At 40.3% G+C, this 17,702-nt stretch overlaps 1 protein-coding gene and 1 long non-coding RNA gene across 2 annotated transcripts; one reads left to right on the top strand and one right to left on the bottom strand.

Annotated features, from left to right (window-relative positions):
• Positions 1–1,249: 1,249 nt before the first annotated feature.
• LOC134824608 (uncharacterized) lies at positions 1,250–2,023 on the bottom strand. The gene is made up of 2 exons (XR_010161445.1): positions 1,906–2,023; positions 1,250–1,570 (listed from the first exon to the last, which is right to left on the bottom strand). It is a non-coding gene; the product is annotated as an uncharacterized LOC134824608 (long non-coding RNA).
• Positions 2,024–9,639: 7,616 nt separating this feature from the next.
• On the top strand, positions 9,640–10,782 carry LOC134824492 (uncharacterized). Its single transcript, XM_063836397.1, has one exon. The coding sequence runs from the start codon at positions 9,640–9,642 to the stop codon at positions 10,780–10,782; it is 1,143 nt and encodes a 380-aa protein (XP_063692467.1).
• The last annotated feature ends 6,920 nt before the right edge of the window (positions 10,783–17,702 follow it).

Raw genomic sequence — 17,702 nt, forward strand, 5'->3', positions numbered from 1 at the left:
CTCCCCGCCAGTATCCACATCTATACGATGACAATTTAAAAACGAGGAAACAGCTGATAATAATGAATGACAATTTGCAATTACCCAAGAAAAATTATAAACCAATCTATCGCATCTACAGGCTGAAGACAAAGTGCCGTTCTCCTGTGCTACAGGCACAGCAGATTCAGAGCTTTGTTTGATAAAGTATTGTAGATACCTCATGCTGTTCGGCTTTGTATTGGAGATTCCTTACGGCAAGTTGATCGAGAATAGACGACTTCAAGTCTCCGCCGTACTCCGTTTTATCGATTCGTTAGTTATACGTACATAACTTCACATTTCACAATGTACAAGGTGTAACCAGCTACCTTACGAGACATATTTATGTTCGACATACCTTATCGGACCTTATTTGATTTTGAACGGACATTATGTGAACGAACAAAACCATTAAAAATCCCAATTTGTAAATCAATTTTTCAATACAACAAGTAAGAAATTGAAAAGCAGTCGTTGATGTTAGGCATTAAAAATGTTAAATGCTGTGCAGATGAGGTATGAAGGTACGTCGGCCACATCCTTCGGAAGATATCCCGGTTTTCGAATTCTAAATCATCGAGATGGCTGGTATGGTAGAAGATATCGTCGTTGACATGAACCACCGAAGGTAGCCTTTGCCAAGTTGAGGCTAGAGATAAAGCTCAAGTTGTACTTCAGGCATTTTAGTATCTCTGGTAGAGCAGTTGATATCGTTCATTACCCGCTACAACTACGAGTTGGATAAACAACCAGTTATAAGAGATCTAGAAGATGTGGAAGTATATTAATTGTAACTCCAAAGAAATGAACGAGGAACCGTAAAGAAAGTGCAAAAGTGCCATAACATGATATTTAGAATATTTAAATTTTATAATAACTTCTTTTTCATTGATCCAATGATAGAATGATATATAGTCTAGTCCGATGATACTGATAGAAATTGAAATTATCTGAAATTAAAAAGTTGTCATATACTGGACAATAAGTTCTCAGTGGAATAATTTTTGAAAAAATTCAACGGACTTTAATTTGAACGGACCTGAAACGGACGAACATTATTTGAACGGACATTAAGATGAACGCTAGGCCTAGGGCCTCCAGCATTCAATTAATATCCGTTCAAATAATTAATAATAATTTATCATTTATAATTTATAATTTTGAATTTTGAATTTCTGACTTCGTTAATACTAATTTATAGGGTCATTTAAAATTTGGACTGCGCTCAGTACTGCAATTAAATATGGTTAAAATTTATAATGATACAATCAATTAACATTCAAACCACAAATGTCAAATATTATATCTCTAAAATCAGGATTGAAATACAAAAGCTAACATTAAAAATCTACAGGTCTAAAAAACTTCTACTGGTTCAATTTTACGTTTGATAAAAAGTGTTTTAAAACTTGGGTCCAAATTTCCCACTGCTGCTCAAACAAATTGTTATATGGGATAATTGAATGTACTTGAAATATCAATTACTAACTATCGAGCTCTTGAGAAATACTTCCACTGCTCTGACCTCCTCTTGCTTGAATCTTTTAACCTGATATTGGAGAAGCGAAGAACATTAATAATGAATAAGTTTGACAGATAGGCTTTAAAAAATCAATGAGATGCGCGATTTCACCAATTTAAAAATTTCACAAGCAATGTATATATATAAATGTGATAATTTATATTCATCCCCGAAGGGCACGCAAATTATGATTGTGATTTTATCTATTAAAACTATTCAATTCAAATTCTATTGGTCAATTCTACTGGCCCTGATCTGCAAACATATTTGATATATATAACTTGATGATGCTGCCTGTAAATAACAATTTAAAAAACACAATTATTAATCACAAAAATATAATTATCAACTATCGAGTATACCTTTTCAGGGATGGAATTAACTTGGGACATAGCTCGAATCAAGTAGACAAAAAATGCAATGCTCCCCACCAAGGAGAGACTTAAAATCGGCGGATTTTCGAACTGGGACACATATGTGGACCTGTAGGAGGGGGATTAATTAACACTTAGTAAAAACTAGGGAAGTTGGTCGTTTAGCTCCGGACAGTCTATGCAACGTCTATGCAACGTCCGTGCAACAACAAAAGAACCGTCTATGCAACGTCTATGCAACGTCCCTGCACAATGAACACTCTATGCACACTCCCTGCACGGTCAGTCTATGCAACGTCTATGCAACGTCTATGCAACGTCCCTGCACAGTACCATATGAACACCGGCTACTAGCCGGCTACTAGCCGGCTAGTAGCCACTTTTGTAATAACAGCTCCTCAACTTCACATTAACAACCGGCTACTAACCGGCACTTGAAAAGTGGTCACTAGCCGGCTACTAACCGGCTACTAGCCGGCTAGTGACCACAAAGTGGCTACTAACCGGCTACTAAGCGGTCACTAGCCGGCTATTAGCCGAGCTCTAAAGCAGACCTATTAGTAGCCGGTTCTAAACCGGCTACTAGCCGGCACTTGAAAAGCGGTCACTAGCCGGCTACTAACCGGCTACTAACCGGCTAGTATAGTAACCACCAAGTGGCTACTAACCGGCTACTAACCGGTCACTAGCCGGCTATTAGCCGAGCTCTAAAGCAGACCTACTAGTAGCCGGTTCCAAACCGGCTACTAGCCGGCACTTAGAAAGCGGTCACTAGCCGGCTACTAACCGGCTACTAACCGGCTAGTAACCACCAAGTGGCTACTAACCGGCTACTAACCGGTCACTAGCCGGCTCTTAAGCGGACCTACTAGTAGCCGGTTCCAAACCGGCTAGCGACCGCTTTTCGAGTGCCGGCTAGTAGGTCCGCTTAAGAGCCGGCTAGTTAGTAGCCGGTTAGTAGCCACTTGGTGGTTACTAGCCGGTTAGTAGCCGGTTAGTAGCCGGCTAGTGACCGCTTTCTAAGTGCCGGCTAGTAGCCGGTTTGGAACCGGCTACTAGTAGGTCTGCTTTAGAGCTCGGCTAATAGCCGGCTAGTGACCGCTTAGTAGCCGGTTCGTAGCCACTTTGTGGTCACTAGCCGGCTAGTAGCCGGTTAGTAGCCGGCTAGTGACCACTTTTCAAGTGCCGGTTAGTAGCCGGTTGGTAATGTGAAGTTGAGGAGCTGTTATTACAAAAGTGGCTAGTAGCCGGCTAGTAGCCGGTGTTCATATGGTACTGTGCAGGGACGTTGCATAGACGTTGCATAGACGTTGCATAGACGTTGCATAGACGTTGCATAGACTGACCGTGCAGGGAGTGTGCATAGAGTGTTCATTGTGCAGGGACGTTGCATAGACGTTGCATAGACGGTTCTTTTGTTGTTGCATGGACGTTGCATAGACGTTGCATAGACTGTCCGGAGCTAAACGACCAAGTTGCCTCGGTTACTTATACTATGACCCTGCTATCACATAACGTGTTGACATATTGTGTCACCTTGGTAACATGAGCTACCTTGGTAACATGATCTGCCTTTGTAACATGAGCTGCCATTATCTAAAACGTATTGTGGGAAGCGAAGCTCAAATTAACAGTTATACTGAAGCTTCAGTTTTCAGATCACTTCTAATAAATGTTAAGGAGATTAAGTTTCGTAGTTTAATAGCTTTTTTGTGTCTTTATAATATCAGCATCCGAATACCTTATTAACAATAAGTTGAACCTGTTTCAAATTAAATAACCATATTCGCTTCTTTTCAATTTTCTGGGTTACTACCAACACTTTTAAAAAGCTTGTTTCTTCCTGATGTCACCAAAGCGAAAAGCTCTTCAAATAATTACACTGAAATTTAGATCTCGAACTTGTATTAATTTTGTTTTCTAGTGACGATTGTTAAGCGGAACTTCTGTACTGTCGTTAACTTTTTAGTAAAATGGAGCAGCAAAATGCTCCAGACTTTAAAAATGAGATGAAGATGGAAGAAGAAAGTATTTCACCGGAATTGATCAAGACAGAGATTAAGAAGGAGGAAGAGAATTTTCTTATTAAATCAGAAGTGTATTCAAATGCAGTGTCTCAGTTGGATTGTCCCAACCAAGAATCAGCATTGCTTCGCTACCAGTGGGTGCATCCTAATAAAAATGCTTACATTCGCTCTGAATGTTCCTTCAATGCAAGCAAAAAAACAGCTTTATTTTCACATCAACGGACTCATACCGATGAAAAACCGTATAAATGCTCTGAATGTTCCTACAGTGCAAGCGTAAAATCAAACTTAGTCCGCCATCAGATGACTCATACCGGTGAAAAACCATATAAATGCTCCGAATGTTCTTACAGTTCAAGCCGAAAAGGAAACCTAGTCAGTCATCATATATCTGATCATACCAGTGAAAAACCGTTTAAATGCTCTGAATGTTCCTACAGTGCAAGCTTAAAACGAAACCTAGTTAAACATCAGAGGACTCATACCGGTGAAAAACCGTATAAATGCTCCAAATGTTCCTTTAGTACTGGCTGGAAATCAACCCTGGTTGGACATCAGATGACTCATAGCAGTGAAAAACCGTATAAATGCTCTGAATGTTCCTAAAGTTCAATCCGAAAATCATACCTAGTTAAACATCAGAGGACTCATACCGGTGAAAAACCGTATAAATGCTCCGAATGTTCCTACAGTGCAAGCTTAAAACAATACCTAGTTAAACATCAGAGGACCCATACCGGTGAAAAACCGTATAAATGCTCCGAATGTTCCTTTAGTACTGGATGGGACTCAAGCCTGGTTATACATCAGATGACTCATACCGGTGAAAAACCGTATAAATGCTCTGAATGTTCCTACAGTGCAAGCTCAAAACAAAACCTAGTTAAACATCAGAGGACTCATACCGGTGAAAAACCGTATAAATGCTCCGAATGTTCCTACAGTGCAAGCTCAAAACAAAACCTAGTTAAACATCAGAGGACTCATACCGGTAGTGTTGGAGGACCCATTTTTGTTAAGCCTCTACCTTTCGTGAAGCCACTCACATTTGGAAAGCCTCTGAACTTCTATGACCCCTATCTTTCCAGTTCCAGCTTACCTCCCAGTTCCTTCTCCAGTCACCTACCAGAATCTCACAAGCCTCACCCTGCAGCTCCTCTCACCTTCTCACCTGGTGAATCTGTTTTCACACCTGCTCCCACTGTCCCACCTACCTTATACTCTTCAACATTTCCTTCCCCCTCTCATATTTCCTGCCAGTTCAGCGACCATGGGGCGTAAATCAAAATGTATGTAATATGTTACGATGGAAAGAGGACGACGTTTCTCGTTCAAATCAAATATCAATTAGCACAATGCTGACTGTATAAATTAAAACTGTCTGGTTTTATAAAGTTAAGTAATTATAATCAATAATCAGGAAAGATTACAAGATCTATATTAATGTTATTAGAATTTAGTATAATACTTTATACGTTAGTAATTGTATTTTTAGTTTATTAAGTTTACGAGCAACTACAAAATGCGTTACCTAACCTTCTTCATATTTCAATTTCAATATCATACACTATTGTTTCAGTGAATGCTGGCAAGTGTAAGGTTTGCTCTGCTGCAGGGTTCAGTCGGTTGAACAAGGACCGTTCCAAGCCTTGTTATGAGATTGTCTACCTTTCCCCAAAGGGAAGTCGGTATGAGTTTGCTGACAAAGAGGAGTACCACACTGTGGCTGCTTCTCTTTTAGGTAGAGTCACCGTTTTACCCAGTGGTAAAAAGCAATTCTCGCTAACCGAGCCCACTCCAGCTGTCCTTAACAAGCTGATGCTCGCTAATTCCTTATGTATAGCTGCTTCAAGTTTAACTGCAACTGAATAGAAATTTTGCATATTATTATTAACTATTTTACAACTTTGACAGTTTACCCTGCCTAATAAATGTGCTCTGCTTATTGCAACACTTGATTGAATGTATATTTTGCTTGTTTTAAAACCATTTCATTTCATGTATATTGTTTGAAACTTTAATACCTTAAAAATACAAAAAAATTATGTTAAGTTTAATGTTAAAGTTAGTCATTATATTGTTTGATACCTTAATAGTAAAAAACCCAAAAAAAGCAAATAATTACTTTAAAATATACAAAAAAATTATGTTTAGTTTAACCTAAGTTTTAAGACTTAAGTTTTGAAATCACAGTTTAGTAGTTGATTTTTATAACATGAAGTCGGTTTCTGTCTGTTGATGATATTTGTGAATGCAACAGTTAAAGTTAAAACATTAAAAAGTTATTCCTATTTCAAAAATAATCCATTTCAAAAACTTGAACTTTGGGCGGGGAAAAAGCGTTTTATTTCGTACAGAGAGCAGAGTTTTAGCTAAAGGACTAGCAAGATTCTGATAAATTTCTGATGAGAGTACATCGTGTCAGTCTCACCTCACCTCATTACATATTTGTGTTCGTGTGGATTTAAGGAACTCCAAAACATGAAATTTTCTCAAATAATTTGCAGTTTTGAGAAGGAAACCTACGTTTCTGTTATAAATCACTAAAATCTGTGGGGATTATTGCGCTGCGGCAGGATATCCGCCAAGCAGTTTCAAACAAGCCCTCTTGCGTATTTGACAGTGTTTCTGGCAATTAAAACCACGTTTAGCCAAATTCCACAGAGAGCTTATAATTTACTTCAAACACGAAATAAACATTGCTAAGGTCATGAAGTTACCTAATGGCTACTTTTAACGGAGAATCAAGTCATTCTGTGACATGTAGCGTCCTTTTGTCACTTAAATGGATGACGTTGACTTTAGAACATCGTGAAACTTTCCATCAGTAAAGCTAAAAGTATTTCCATTCTAAAAAACTTTACTTCAAGATAATTGCACGAAAGATGAATAAGTGTCTAAAGATCCATTTGATTGAACTTGTCTTCAACTTTTAAGCTGTATTACGTCTCGAAATAAGCGATCGACCGCGCAGGATTACCACCTAGTTTCATTTAAATGTAGTTTTGGTTTAGAGAGTAAACTTAAAACTTGCCGGTTCAGGATCAGATAACTGGATGTTTAGGCAAGATGTGGATATTGGACACACATACTTACCGTCCCGGCACTGTCCAGTGGCGTAGCTGTAACGTTATATATGTTGCCCGAGCCACTCCACGCTGGATCAGGATGGCTACTAAACGTTTATAACAACATGCAAGGTATAACCAGTTAATAACATTTCTTGAGAAATCTGACATTACTTATGCCTTGAATATGGACTATTGCCTAATTGATTCTGTATCCAATCTACCGAGAGTGAAACATTGTGAAAAATTGAGAAAATTGAGAAATTTGAAACAAATTTATGTAAATCAGGATTAATATATAAGATCAAAAAGAACTGGGTTATAAGCCCTCCTTTAGCTTGCAACCTACATCGAATCGGGCTTTTGCAGATGACCTAACACTTATGTCCTCCAGACTAGAGAAGGTAAAGTAGCAGATAGAGTTGATGGAGCAGTTTTTGGATTGGAGTAGGAAAATGAAGGCCAAGCCTAGCAAGTGTGTCTCCCTGGGAATGAAACAAGTCCACACTCGATTGTAAAATTGAGCCATTGAAAATTGCAAACAGCTGCGAAAATTTTACCAGGGCACTAGCTAATGTCATTAACTGTTCGTTCTCCAGTGGTACCTTCCCAAATGCTCTAAAAACTGCGAAAGTCGTTCCTATCCACAAAGGTGGTTCAAAATTAGAAGTAGCTAATTATAGGCCGATTTTTCTTTTGGGATCATTCTCGAAAATTTATGAGAAACTTATGCATGCTCGTGTTTTAGAATTTTTAGATAAGAACGATTCTCTTTTCGAAAATCAATACGGATTTCGGCCAGGAAGATCGTGCGAACATGCACTGCTCAATGCCCAAAATTCTATACTACACTCTCTGAATAAGAAACAAATTTCCCTACTGCTCCTGCTCGATTACAGTAAAGCCTTTGACGTGCTTGATCATGAGACCTTGCTTGAGAAGCTTGACCATTATGGGATCAGGGGAGTCGCGCACGAATGGTTTAGATCTTACCTCTGTAATCGATCTCAATACGTAACTTTAAACGGAACTTGCTCTTCTAGCATGCCCATAGTTTACGGCGTACCTCAGGGTAGCATTTTAGGACCTCTCTTATTTGTAATTTATATAAACGACCTACCTGGAATTAGTGATTTTGCAAAGTTCATCCTTTATGCCGACGACGCAAACATATTAATTAGTGGAACCACCCTAGAAGAAATACAATTAAAAGCTAATCAGCTAATTTCACGTCTTGTAGATTGGGTAGGTGTTAATGGGCTATCTTTAAATGTAAAAAAGACGTGTTTCATGATTTTCACTAGAAAAAGAATAGACTTCAGCGGCTTTAATTTGTCCATTGACAACACTGTAATCGAACGTAAGACTGAAGCAAGATTTTTAGGAGTGATCCTAGACGAAAAGCTCACTTGGCAAAAACACATTACGGCCGTTAGAATAAAGATGGGTCGCTACCTCGGAGTTATGTATAAGCTAAAGCACCTTCTACCTATCAAAGCCCGCCTAAACATTTTCCAAAGCCTTATCCAATCCCATCTAAATTTCTGTTCTTTAGTGTGGGGATTTGCCTCAAAATGTCACATTGAATCTCTGTTCACCAAGCAAAAGCAGGGAATTAGAGCTGTTATGTCAGGATATGTAAATTATAGATATAAAGACGGCAATCCCCCGGAGCACACAAAAAGTGCGTTTAGATTGCATAATATCCTAACAGTCCATAGCGTCATTGTAAAAAACGCTCTTATTCTACTACACAAAGTAAGGAACATGCCAAGCCTTCTCCCTAAATCCATCAAAGAACTTTTCCCTCACGATATTCCCACCTATAATTCCACATACGAACATAACCTTTCTTGGTTCACAACTTACAACGGCCCAACATTTAGAAATACTCTTTTCTTCAAAGGACCCATGCTCTCTATTACAAAACAAAGTAAGGATATAACTATTCCAAGTTCTACCTTTTCAATTGAAATCTTTAAAAATTCAGCTAAGCGCGAACTCCTCAAGCTGCAAAGCTCAGGAGACGATGAAAATTGTCCAAATTTCTTACTTTATAGTATACCTGGGCTAAGAAAGTCTCAAAGAGAAGGGCGCTCGCAAATAGACTACAGCACCGAGTTAGTAAGCGACAACGCGTAAAGAAAGATCACTCGCGACAAATGACTATGATCTTTTATCAACAACATATCATTTTAATTTCACTGCCATTATGCAGTAATTAGCATGTTTACAAATTGCGACTTCAACCAGTTTTGCAGACCGTTAGTTATATAGTACTTTTAGTAGGGCATTTATTTTAATATATTTATTTTACATTATTATATTTTAGTGTGACTTCTATAATTTCATTTATGTAATAACCATTGATCAATAAATTGCGGCACACGCCAACCTCCACCGTGGGGTTTCAAAACAAACAAAAGGTGATAGATGGTACGTACCAGCCTTATGACCCAGAGATATTGATTGACGGCCAGATAATCAGCTATGTAGGAAACAACCCGATTAAGTTCCTGGGCCACTGGATCTATGTAGATCTAGGGTTAAATGACACTAAACAAAGGATTGAAGACAAACTAAAAACTCTGTTTCAGACAGTGGATGAGTGTGGTCTCAACGGTGTCATGAAGTGTTGGATCTACAATAACATGCTGACTAGCAAGATGTCCTGGGATCTGATGATTTACAACCTTCCTGTAAGTTTTGTGTACGAACTGGATGCTATCTGCACCAGATTATTGAAGAAGTGGTTGGGTTTTACTAGATCAATTACTGTGACAGTCCTGTACAGGGGCAAGGATTACTTCGGGCTAAACTTGAAGAAGTTGAGTGACTTATACAAGTCTCTTCAGGTATCAAAAGGACACGCCCTGAAGAACAGTGATGACACCAAAGTTGTAGAAGCTTATAATAACAAGAGAGAGAAACAGGAGAACAGCCTGAGATGGTCTTATACAACGGAGCTGACGGCAAGAGAGCGAGATCTTTACTTCCAGGAGTTGGTTGGAGTAGTGACTAAAGACCGAGTAGGACTCGGATGCAAACCAAAGTTGACTGAGAGGCAGAAGCTAAGACAACTGGTAGAATCGGTGTCAGAGAACGACATGCTAGTCACCCTGGTAAACAAGGGAGTACAGGACAAGTTCTTGACATGGGAGAACACGATGCAGTTAGGCTTAGGATGGAACAGCCTTATCTACAACTACAAGATGAGCCCGGCTCTCCTTAAATTCCACCTAAACTCGACACACGACGTGGCTAATACCCCTGCAAACATGAAATTGTGGAACTACTCGAGTACAGGAAATTGTACACTTTGTGGTTGGAAGACGTGCAACATCAAGCACATCCTAGCCGTCTGCAGTGTAGCAAGAGACTCCAAAAGGTACAACTGGAGACATGACAACGTCCTACGTGTTATAGCCGTAGCCTTGCTTGACCAACTCAAGATGTACAATTCCTCAGGTTCCACGACCTCCGACAAAGAATGGATACGGTTCAAGTCAAAGAATGGGAAGTATGAACACCCAAAGCCAAAGTTGAGGAAGGAGAGGCCCTTTGAGAGAGCGAAAGACTGGAAGCTGATATGGGACGAGCATACACTACCTGCCCAGTTCCCACAGCACATCTACAACACAGCGGAGAGACCCGACATTGTAGTATGGTCGGATAGTTTGAGAGAAGTAGTTCTGATTGAACTGACTTGTGGTGACGAGAGTAACTTCAGTGTTACTTACTTGGGTTACTTGGGTTGGGTTCCGAGCTAGAGTGCTACCAGGCCAAGAATGTCTTGCATCTCCACCGCCATGTAGTAGCGTGTCAGAGACACGTGCCACCGGCCCACTCCAGCATTGAGTTCCTGTTCTGTCCAGTGTACCCAGGTGTTGGTGGAGTGTCAGGGAATTCATTGAGGAAAGCATCAAGAGCGGGTTTGAAAGTGGTCAAGGTCAGGAGGGACTTGATGGCGGGAGGGACCACGTTGTACAGTGCAGAGGCTCTAGAGGCAAAGGAGTTGAACCTCAGGTTATTGACACTTGTGTACTTGGAGGACCCTAGTGGTCGTATACACGTAGTTCCGTATCGTGAGGTCTCGCGGAAGTTGATGTTCATGCTGTTTGGAGCGAGATTGTTATAGATCTTCCAAACTAGGATGATAGTGTATCTCTCACGCCGCCTTTGAAGGGAGTACATAGACAGGCGACGGAGGCGTTCCCAGTAGTTGAGATTTCCAAGACCCTGGATTTTAGCAGTGAAGGATCGTTGAACTGCTTCGAGTTTAATAATTTCGCACTGCATGTGAGGAGACCACAGAGGACAGCAGTATTCAAGATGAGATCGTACGTAGGACTTGTACAGGAGCATCATGGTCGCTACATCCCTGGAGATGAAGGTGCGTAGCACCCAACTAGCCATGTTTCTGGCTTTGGCAGACTTCATCGCTATGTGAGTGCGCCAGTTGAGGTCTGGGTCGATATAGACACCCAGGTCCTTCACGTGGTCAGAGCCCTTAAGAGTCTCTCCAGATGGTAAGATGTAGGGCTGCTTCAAGTCCGGTAGTTTGCCGTGTTGTAGAAGCTGGAACTTTTCCTCGTTAAGCTCCATGTTGTTAGCATCAGCCCAATTTACAACCGAGAGAAGATCTTCTTGGAGAAGGATGCGATCGATATGGGAAGATATATCTTTGTGGAGCTTCGAGTCATCTGCAAACACTTTGATCTTGCTGTGCTTGACTACGGAGAAGATGTCGTCAATGTAGATGAGGAAGAGAAGGGGACCTAGGACAGTACCCTGAGGAACCCCACTGATGACGTCGATGATCGTGGACATGACCCCATCCACGATAACATGCTGCTTTCTGCCAGTAAGAAAGCTGGCTATCCAGTCGTAGAGCTTACCACGGATACCAAAGGCCTGAATCTTCTTGAGGAGTATCTTGTGGTCAACCTTATCAAAGGCTTTGCTGAAGTCGAGGTAGAGCACGTCAGCATTTTTGTCGAGGTTGAGATCGCAGATTATATCCTCGATGTGATGGAGAAGCTGGGTGAGGCAGTTCTTGCCTTTTTGGAAACCGTGCTGATCAGGGTTGAACATGTTGTTGCGTTCAAGGAAGCTGACCATCTGGTTGCGCATGATGCGTTCACAGAGTTTGATGAGGTGAGAAGTCAGTGAAACCGGCCTGTAGTTAGCGGCTACAGCCTTGCTCCCCTTCTTGAAGATAGGGATGATACTCTGGGAGCGGAACATCTCAGCGATGTCCGAAGTATCAAAAGATAGCTGCCAGAGCTTGGCTATAGTGGGAGCTAGAGCGTCCTTGCATTCCCGCAAGATGAGAGCAGGGAACTTGTCTGGTCCTGGAGCGGAGAACCTCCCTGTTTCCTTGATAGCACTAAGGACGTCGTCAACCGAGAAGGTGATGTCGGAGAGTTCTTCTGTATGCCCTTTTTCGTCAGGGGTGTTATCGGGGTTGACGTTTTCAGGGTTACTGAAGGCTTTCTGGTACTGCTTCTGGAGGATGTTGCCCATAACAGTGGGATCGCACTGCAGGTTGTTAGCATCATCGGCGAGAGGTCCAACAGGCGCCTTGAACTTAGCTGATTTCTTAGCGTAAGAATAAAACGCCTTGGGATTGATCTTCATCTTAGCTAGCGCAGCAATTTCCTGTCGGAGCCGTTCTTGTTTGATGTCTTCCTTCATAAGAATTTCGATGTTAGCACGTTCGTTGTTGAGGTTATCGAGTTTAGTGCTGTTCCGTGGAGTTCTAACACCATGCTTTATAGCATTGATCCTGGCATTAAGGCGGCGCTTCTTACGAATAAGTTCCCTTCTGGGCTTGGGAATGGAGGATTGTGAGGACAATTGGATGTTAGTGCTGTGCGAGGGAGCGTGCTTAGAGCATATGAACGCTACCTTGTCTTCAAACAATGTCCAAGCTGTATCCTGATCGTTGCTTGGGTCAGTGATAGAAGCCCAGTCTACTTCTAGCAGTTCTGCATTAATAGCATCCCAGTCTGCAGAGTTTAAGTTAATGTCATCAAGGAGGCAGGAGGGGGTGAAGTGACCAAGTAGTACGTAAAGAAGCACGCTACAACAGAGAGCTGATTCCTGGCATCGACGGGTGCGGTTGGAAAGCTCTGCTCTTTACGGTAGAGATTGGGTGTAGGGGCTTCTGGTACCATACTGTACCAGCTCTATTCAACTACTTTGGATTGGCGAAGAGAACGAAGAATAAAGCCCTGAATGAGGCTGCTTTGGTCGCTCTTCGATGTTCCTATACAATCTGGTTAGCCCGCGACAACAAGAAATGGTATACCTGCTACGACATCGCAAGGAGGCTAGAAGTCATAAACTGTGAAAGCTGAGTGTTGGGCCCATAAAACATGTTGAAAGCTGCAACCAGGATCACAATTACTGGTGGAATACAGAATGACTTGCTAATCAGATTTATAGATGGAGTTGCTATCGAAAGATATAGAACTCAGGTAAACATCTAACCTGTAATAGTTTATTGTTGATTTTTCTCAAATTACCATCCTTACCTAGATCAGATAGGGGGCTGCTCACATATTAAGTATTCAATTTTTAACCCACTCCCCCTCCGTAATCAGTTTTACACATAGCTATATATAGTATAATAGTGTAACCCGGCCTTCGGCCGGGATTTCACTGCCGCAGTTAAAAAGGGTAGGAGTATTTACCCGCTGAGTCAAAACCCGCATTAGGTGAGCAATTTTATTCGGAGTGCCCTCGCGTATCCAATAGCATCTTAAACAATAGTATCTTAAACAATAATCAATAGAAATTAATCCTTGTTCACTCCGCACCACACCCACCTATATGAAAACATGATTACATTGTCTTATGAAAGTATGAACTCTCTCTACAGTCCAAACAGACCGCTATCAGCGATCCCTCCCCTAATAAGTTTAAATTATTTATGTCAGTGTAATTATGATATTTGTACCAACACTACTTAATAAGCAGTAATGGGAGAGAGAGCGAGCCCCGTAACTTTTACCGTTTTCTTGATTAATCTGCTCAAGCCATTTTATGTACATTTGTGGTACAAAACCATCAATTGAACAACTTACCACCGACCGATTTAAAAAACCTTCACCGTTTGACTTCATCAGAGTTTTCTCGGCACCATACCGAAAAAACCAGTACCGTAACTATTACCGTTTTTTTGATAAAGCCACTCGGAAATTACACTAACTAGCAGGAACCCGTGTCAAGACTCAAGATACTAAAATAATTATTACCTATTTATTTGGCATTTTTGACACCACCAGGGGGTCCAAATTTTCGGCTCTAAAATCATTATTCCTTGGCCAATTTTTCATTTTTTCATGCTGATTTGGAGGCCATTAAAGCATTTGACCCAGTTAAAAAGGTTTCAGTTGTATATCTTTTACGGTTTTTGCGGAAAGTCGCGTTAAAGTTGATGCCGTGGTGTCAGTAAAATGGAACAGATATGTATCGTCTCGCTTTATATATAGTAAGATGGGACTGACTAATTTATTGCAGGTACGAGATTCAGTCAAAACTGTAAAATTTCGGCCCTGGAAATTTCAGCTTCAAAAACTGAAAATGGGAGAGAGTATGGGACAGTATTATTTTCCAATTATTTGAGATTTTGACTTCCAGTACCCCAATTTGGTTTCATACCATCATCAATTAGTTGACTAATTGGTTTGTTGGCAAAATTTTCATCCAATTTGTCAAATGTGTGTTGATCAGAAATTTTCATATTTGAAAATGGGACAGGGTTTTGAAAATACAACTTTTCGTTTTGTTAAGATTTCTGCTGTGAGCTTCCTCCGACCCGAATCAAACTTCCAGCACCTCAATCGTGTCATTTTCCATCTATAGTTGACTGATTGGTTGCGGGTCAGAAATTCGGCTGAAACTGTAACATTTCGGCCCTGGAAATTTCAGCTTCAAAAAACTGAAAATGGGACAGAGTATGGGACAGTTTGATTTTCCAATTTTTTGAGATTTTGACTTCCAGTACACCAATTTGGTTTCATACCATCATCAATTAACTGACTAATTGGTTTCTGGGCAAAAATATCATCCAATCTGTCCAATGTGTGTAAAGAAATTTTCATATCTGAAAATGGGACAGGGTTTTGAAAATACAACTTTTCGTTTTGTTAAGATTTCTGCTGTGAGCTTCCTCCGACCCGAATCAAACTTTCAGCACCTCAATCGTGGCATTTTTTATCTATAGTTGACTGACTAATTGGTTGCGGGTCAGAAATTCGGCCAAAACTGTAGATGAATTTCAACAATCGGTAAAGGTCTCACTTAGCAACACTTAGCAACGCTTAGCAACACTTAGCAACACTTAGCAACACTTAGCAACACTTAGCAACACATAGCAACACTTAGCAACACTTATTAACACTTAGCAACACTTATCAACACTTAGCAACACTTAGCAACACGTGATTACAATATTATAACATAATCACACACTTACACAGATACGCGGTCGGTTACTTAATAAACTATGACCCTGCTATCACATCACGTATTAACAGGTGCTACCTTGGTAACAGGTGCTACTTTGGTAACATGAGCTCGACTAACTCTACTTAGGGCGGCTTTAACGTCCGAACAGGTGCTGCCATTATTTAAGACCTATGGTGGGAAGCGAAGCTCAAACTAACAGTTATATTGAAGCTTTAGTTTTTCGATCACTTCTAATAAATGTTTAGATGATTAAGTTTCGTAGTTTAATAGTTTTACGTGGCTTTATAATATCAGCATCCGAATACCTTATTAACATTAAGTTAAACCTGTTTCAAATTTGATAACGATATTCGCTTGTTGTAAATTTTCTGGGTTACTACCAACACTTTTTAAAAGCTTGTTTCTTCCTGATGTAACCAAACCGAAAAGCTCTTCAAATAAACACTGAAATTTAGATCTCGAACTTGTATTAATTTTGTTTTCTAGTGACGATTGTTAAACGGAAAATCCTGTACGGTCGTTAACTTTTTAGTAAAATGGAGCAGCAAAATGTTCCAGACTTTAAAAATGAGATGAAGATGGAAGAAGAAAGTATTTCACCGGAATTGATCAAGACAGATATTAAGAAGGAGGAAGAGAATTTTCTTATTAAATCAGAAGTGTATTCAAATGCAGTGTCTCAGTTGGATTGTCCCAACCAAGAATCAGCATTGCTTCGCTACCAGTGGGTTCATCCTAATGAAAATGCTTACATTCGCTCTGAATGTTCCTTCAATGCAAGCAAAAAAACAGCTTTAGTTTCACATCAACGGACTCATACCGATGAAAAACCGTATAAATGCTCCGAATGTTCCTTTAGTACTGGCAGGAAATCAACCCTGGTTAATCACCAGAGGACTCATACCGGTGAAAAACCGTACAAATGCTCCGAATGTTCCTTTAGTACTGGCTGGAAATCAACCCTGGTTGGACATCAGATGACTCATACCGGTGAAAAACCGTTTAAATGCTCCGAATGTTCCTTTAGTGCAAGCTTAAAACCAAACCTAGTTAAACATCAGAGGACTCATACCGGTGAAAAACCGTATAAATGCTCTGAATGTTCCTACAGTGCAAGCTCAAAACAAAACCTAGTTAAACATCAAAGGACTCATACCGGTGAAAAACCGTATAAATGCTCCAAATGTTCCTTTAGTACTGGCTGGAAATCAAACCTAGTTAAACATCAGATGACTCATACCGGAGAAAAACCGTATAAATGCTCTGAATGTTCGCACAGTTCAAGCCATAAATCAGACCTAATTAAACATCAGATGATTCATACCGGTGAAAAACCGTATAAATGCTCCGAATGTTCCTACAGTTCAAGCCGAAAATCAAACTTAGTTAAACATCAGATGATTCATACCGGTGAAAAACCGTATAAATGCTCTGAATGTTCCCACAGTTCAAGCCATAAATCAGACCTAATTAAACATCAGATGATTCATACCGGTGAAAAACCGTATAAATGCTCTGAATGTTCCCACAGTTCAAGCCATAAATCAGACCTAATTAAACATCAGATGATTCATACCGGTGAAAAACCGTATAAATGCTCCGAATGTTCCTACAGTTCAATCCGAAAATCAAAACTAAGTAAACATCAGATGAATCATACCGATGAAAAACCGTATAAATGCTCTAAATGTTCCTACAGTTCAATCCGAAAAACAGACCTAAGTAAACATCAGATGACTCATACCGGTTGTGTTGGAGGACCCATTTTTGTTAAGCCTCTACCTTTCGTGAAGCCACTCACATTTGTAAAGCCTCTGAACTTCTATGACCCCTATCTTTCCAGTTCCAGCTTAACTCCCAGTTCCTTCTCCAGTCACCAACCAGATTCTCACAAGCCTTACCCTGCAGATCCTCTCACCTTCTCACCTGGTAAATATGTTTTCACACCTGCTCCAACTGTCCCACCTACCTTATACTCTTCATTATTTACTTCCCCCTATCATATTTCCTGCCAGTTCAGCGAACATCGGGCGTAAATCAAAATGTATGTAATATGTTATGATGGGAAGAGGACGATGTTTCTCGTTCAAATCAAATATCAATTAGCACAATGCTGAATTAAAGGGTCTAATAAATCCTAGTAGTTTTACTATTACAATGTACATTGCGGGGATTTGTGACAAAGTATAAATTAAATCTGTCTGGTTTTATA

This window comes from Bolinopsis microptera, chromosome 12, assembly GCF_026151205.1.
Source record: "Bolinopsis microptera isolate Bmic1 chromosome 12, MBARI_Bmic_1.0, whole genome shotgun sequence".
Lineage (NCBI taxonomy): Eukaryota > Metazoa > Ctenophora > Tentaculata > Lobata > Bolinopsidae > Bolinopsis > Bolinopsis microptera.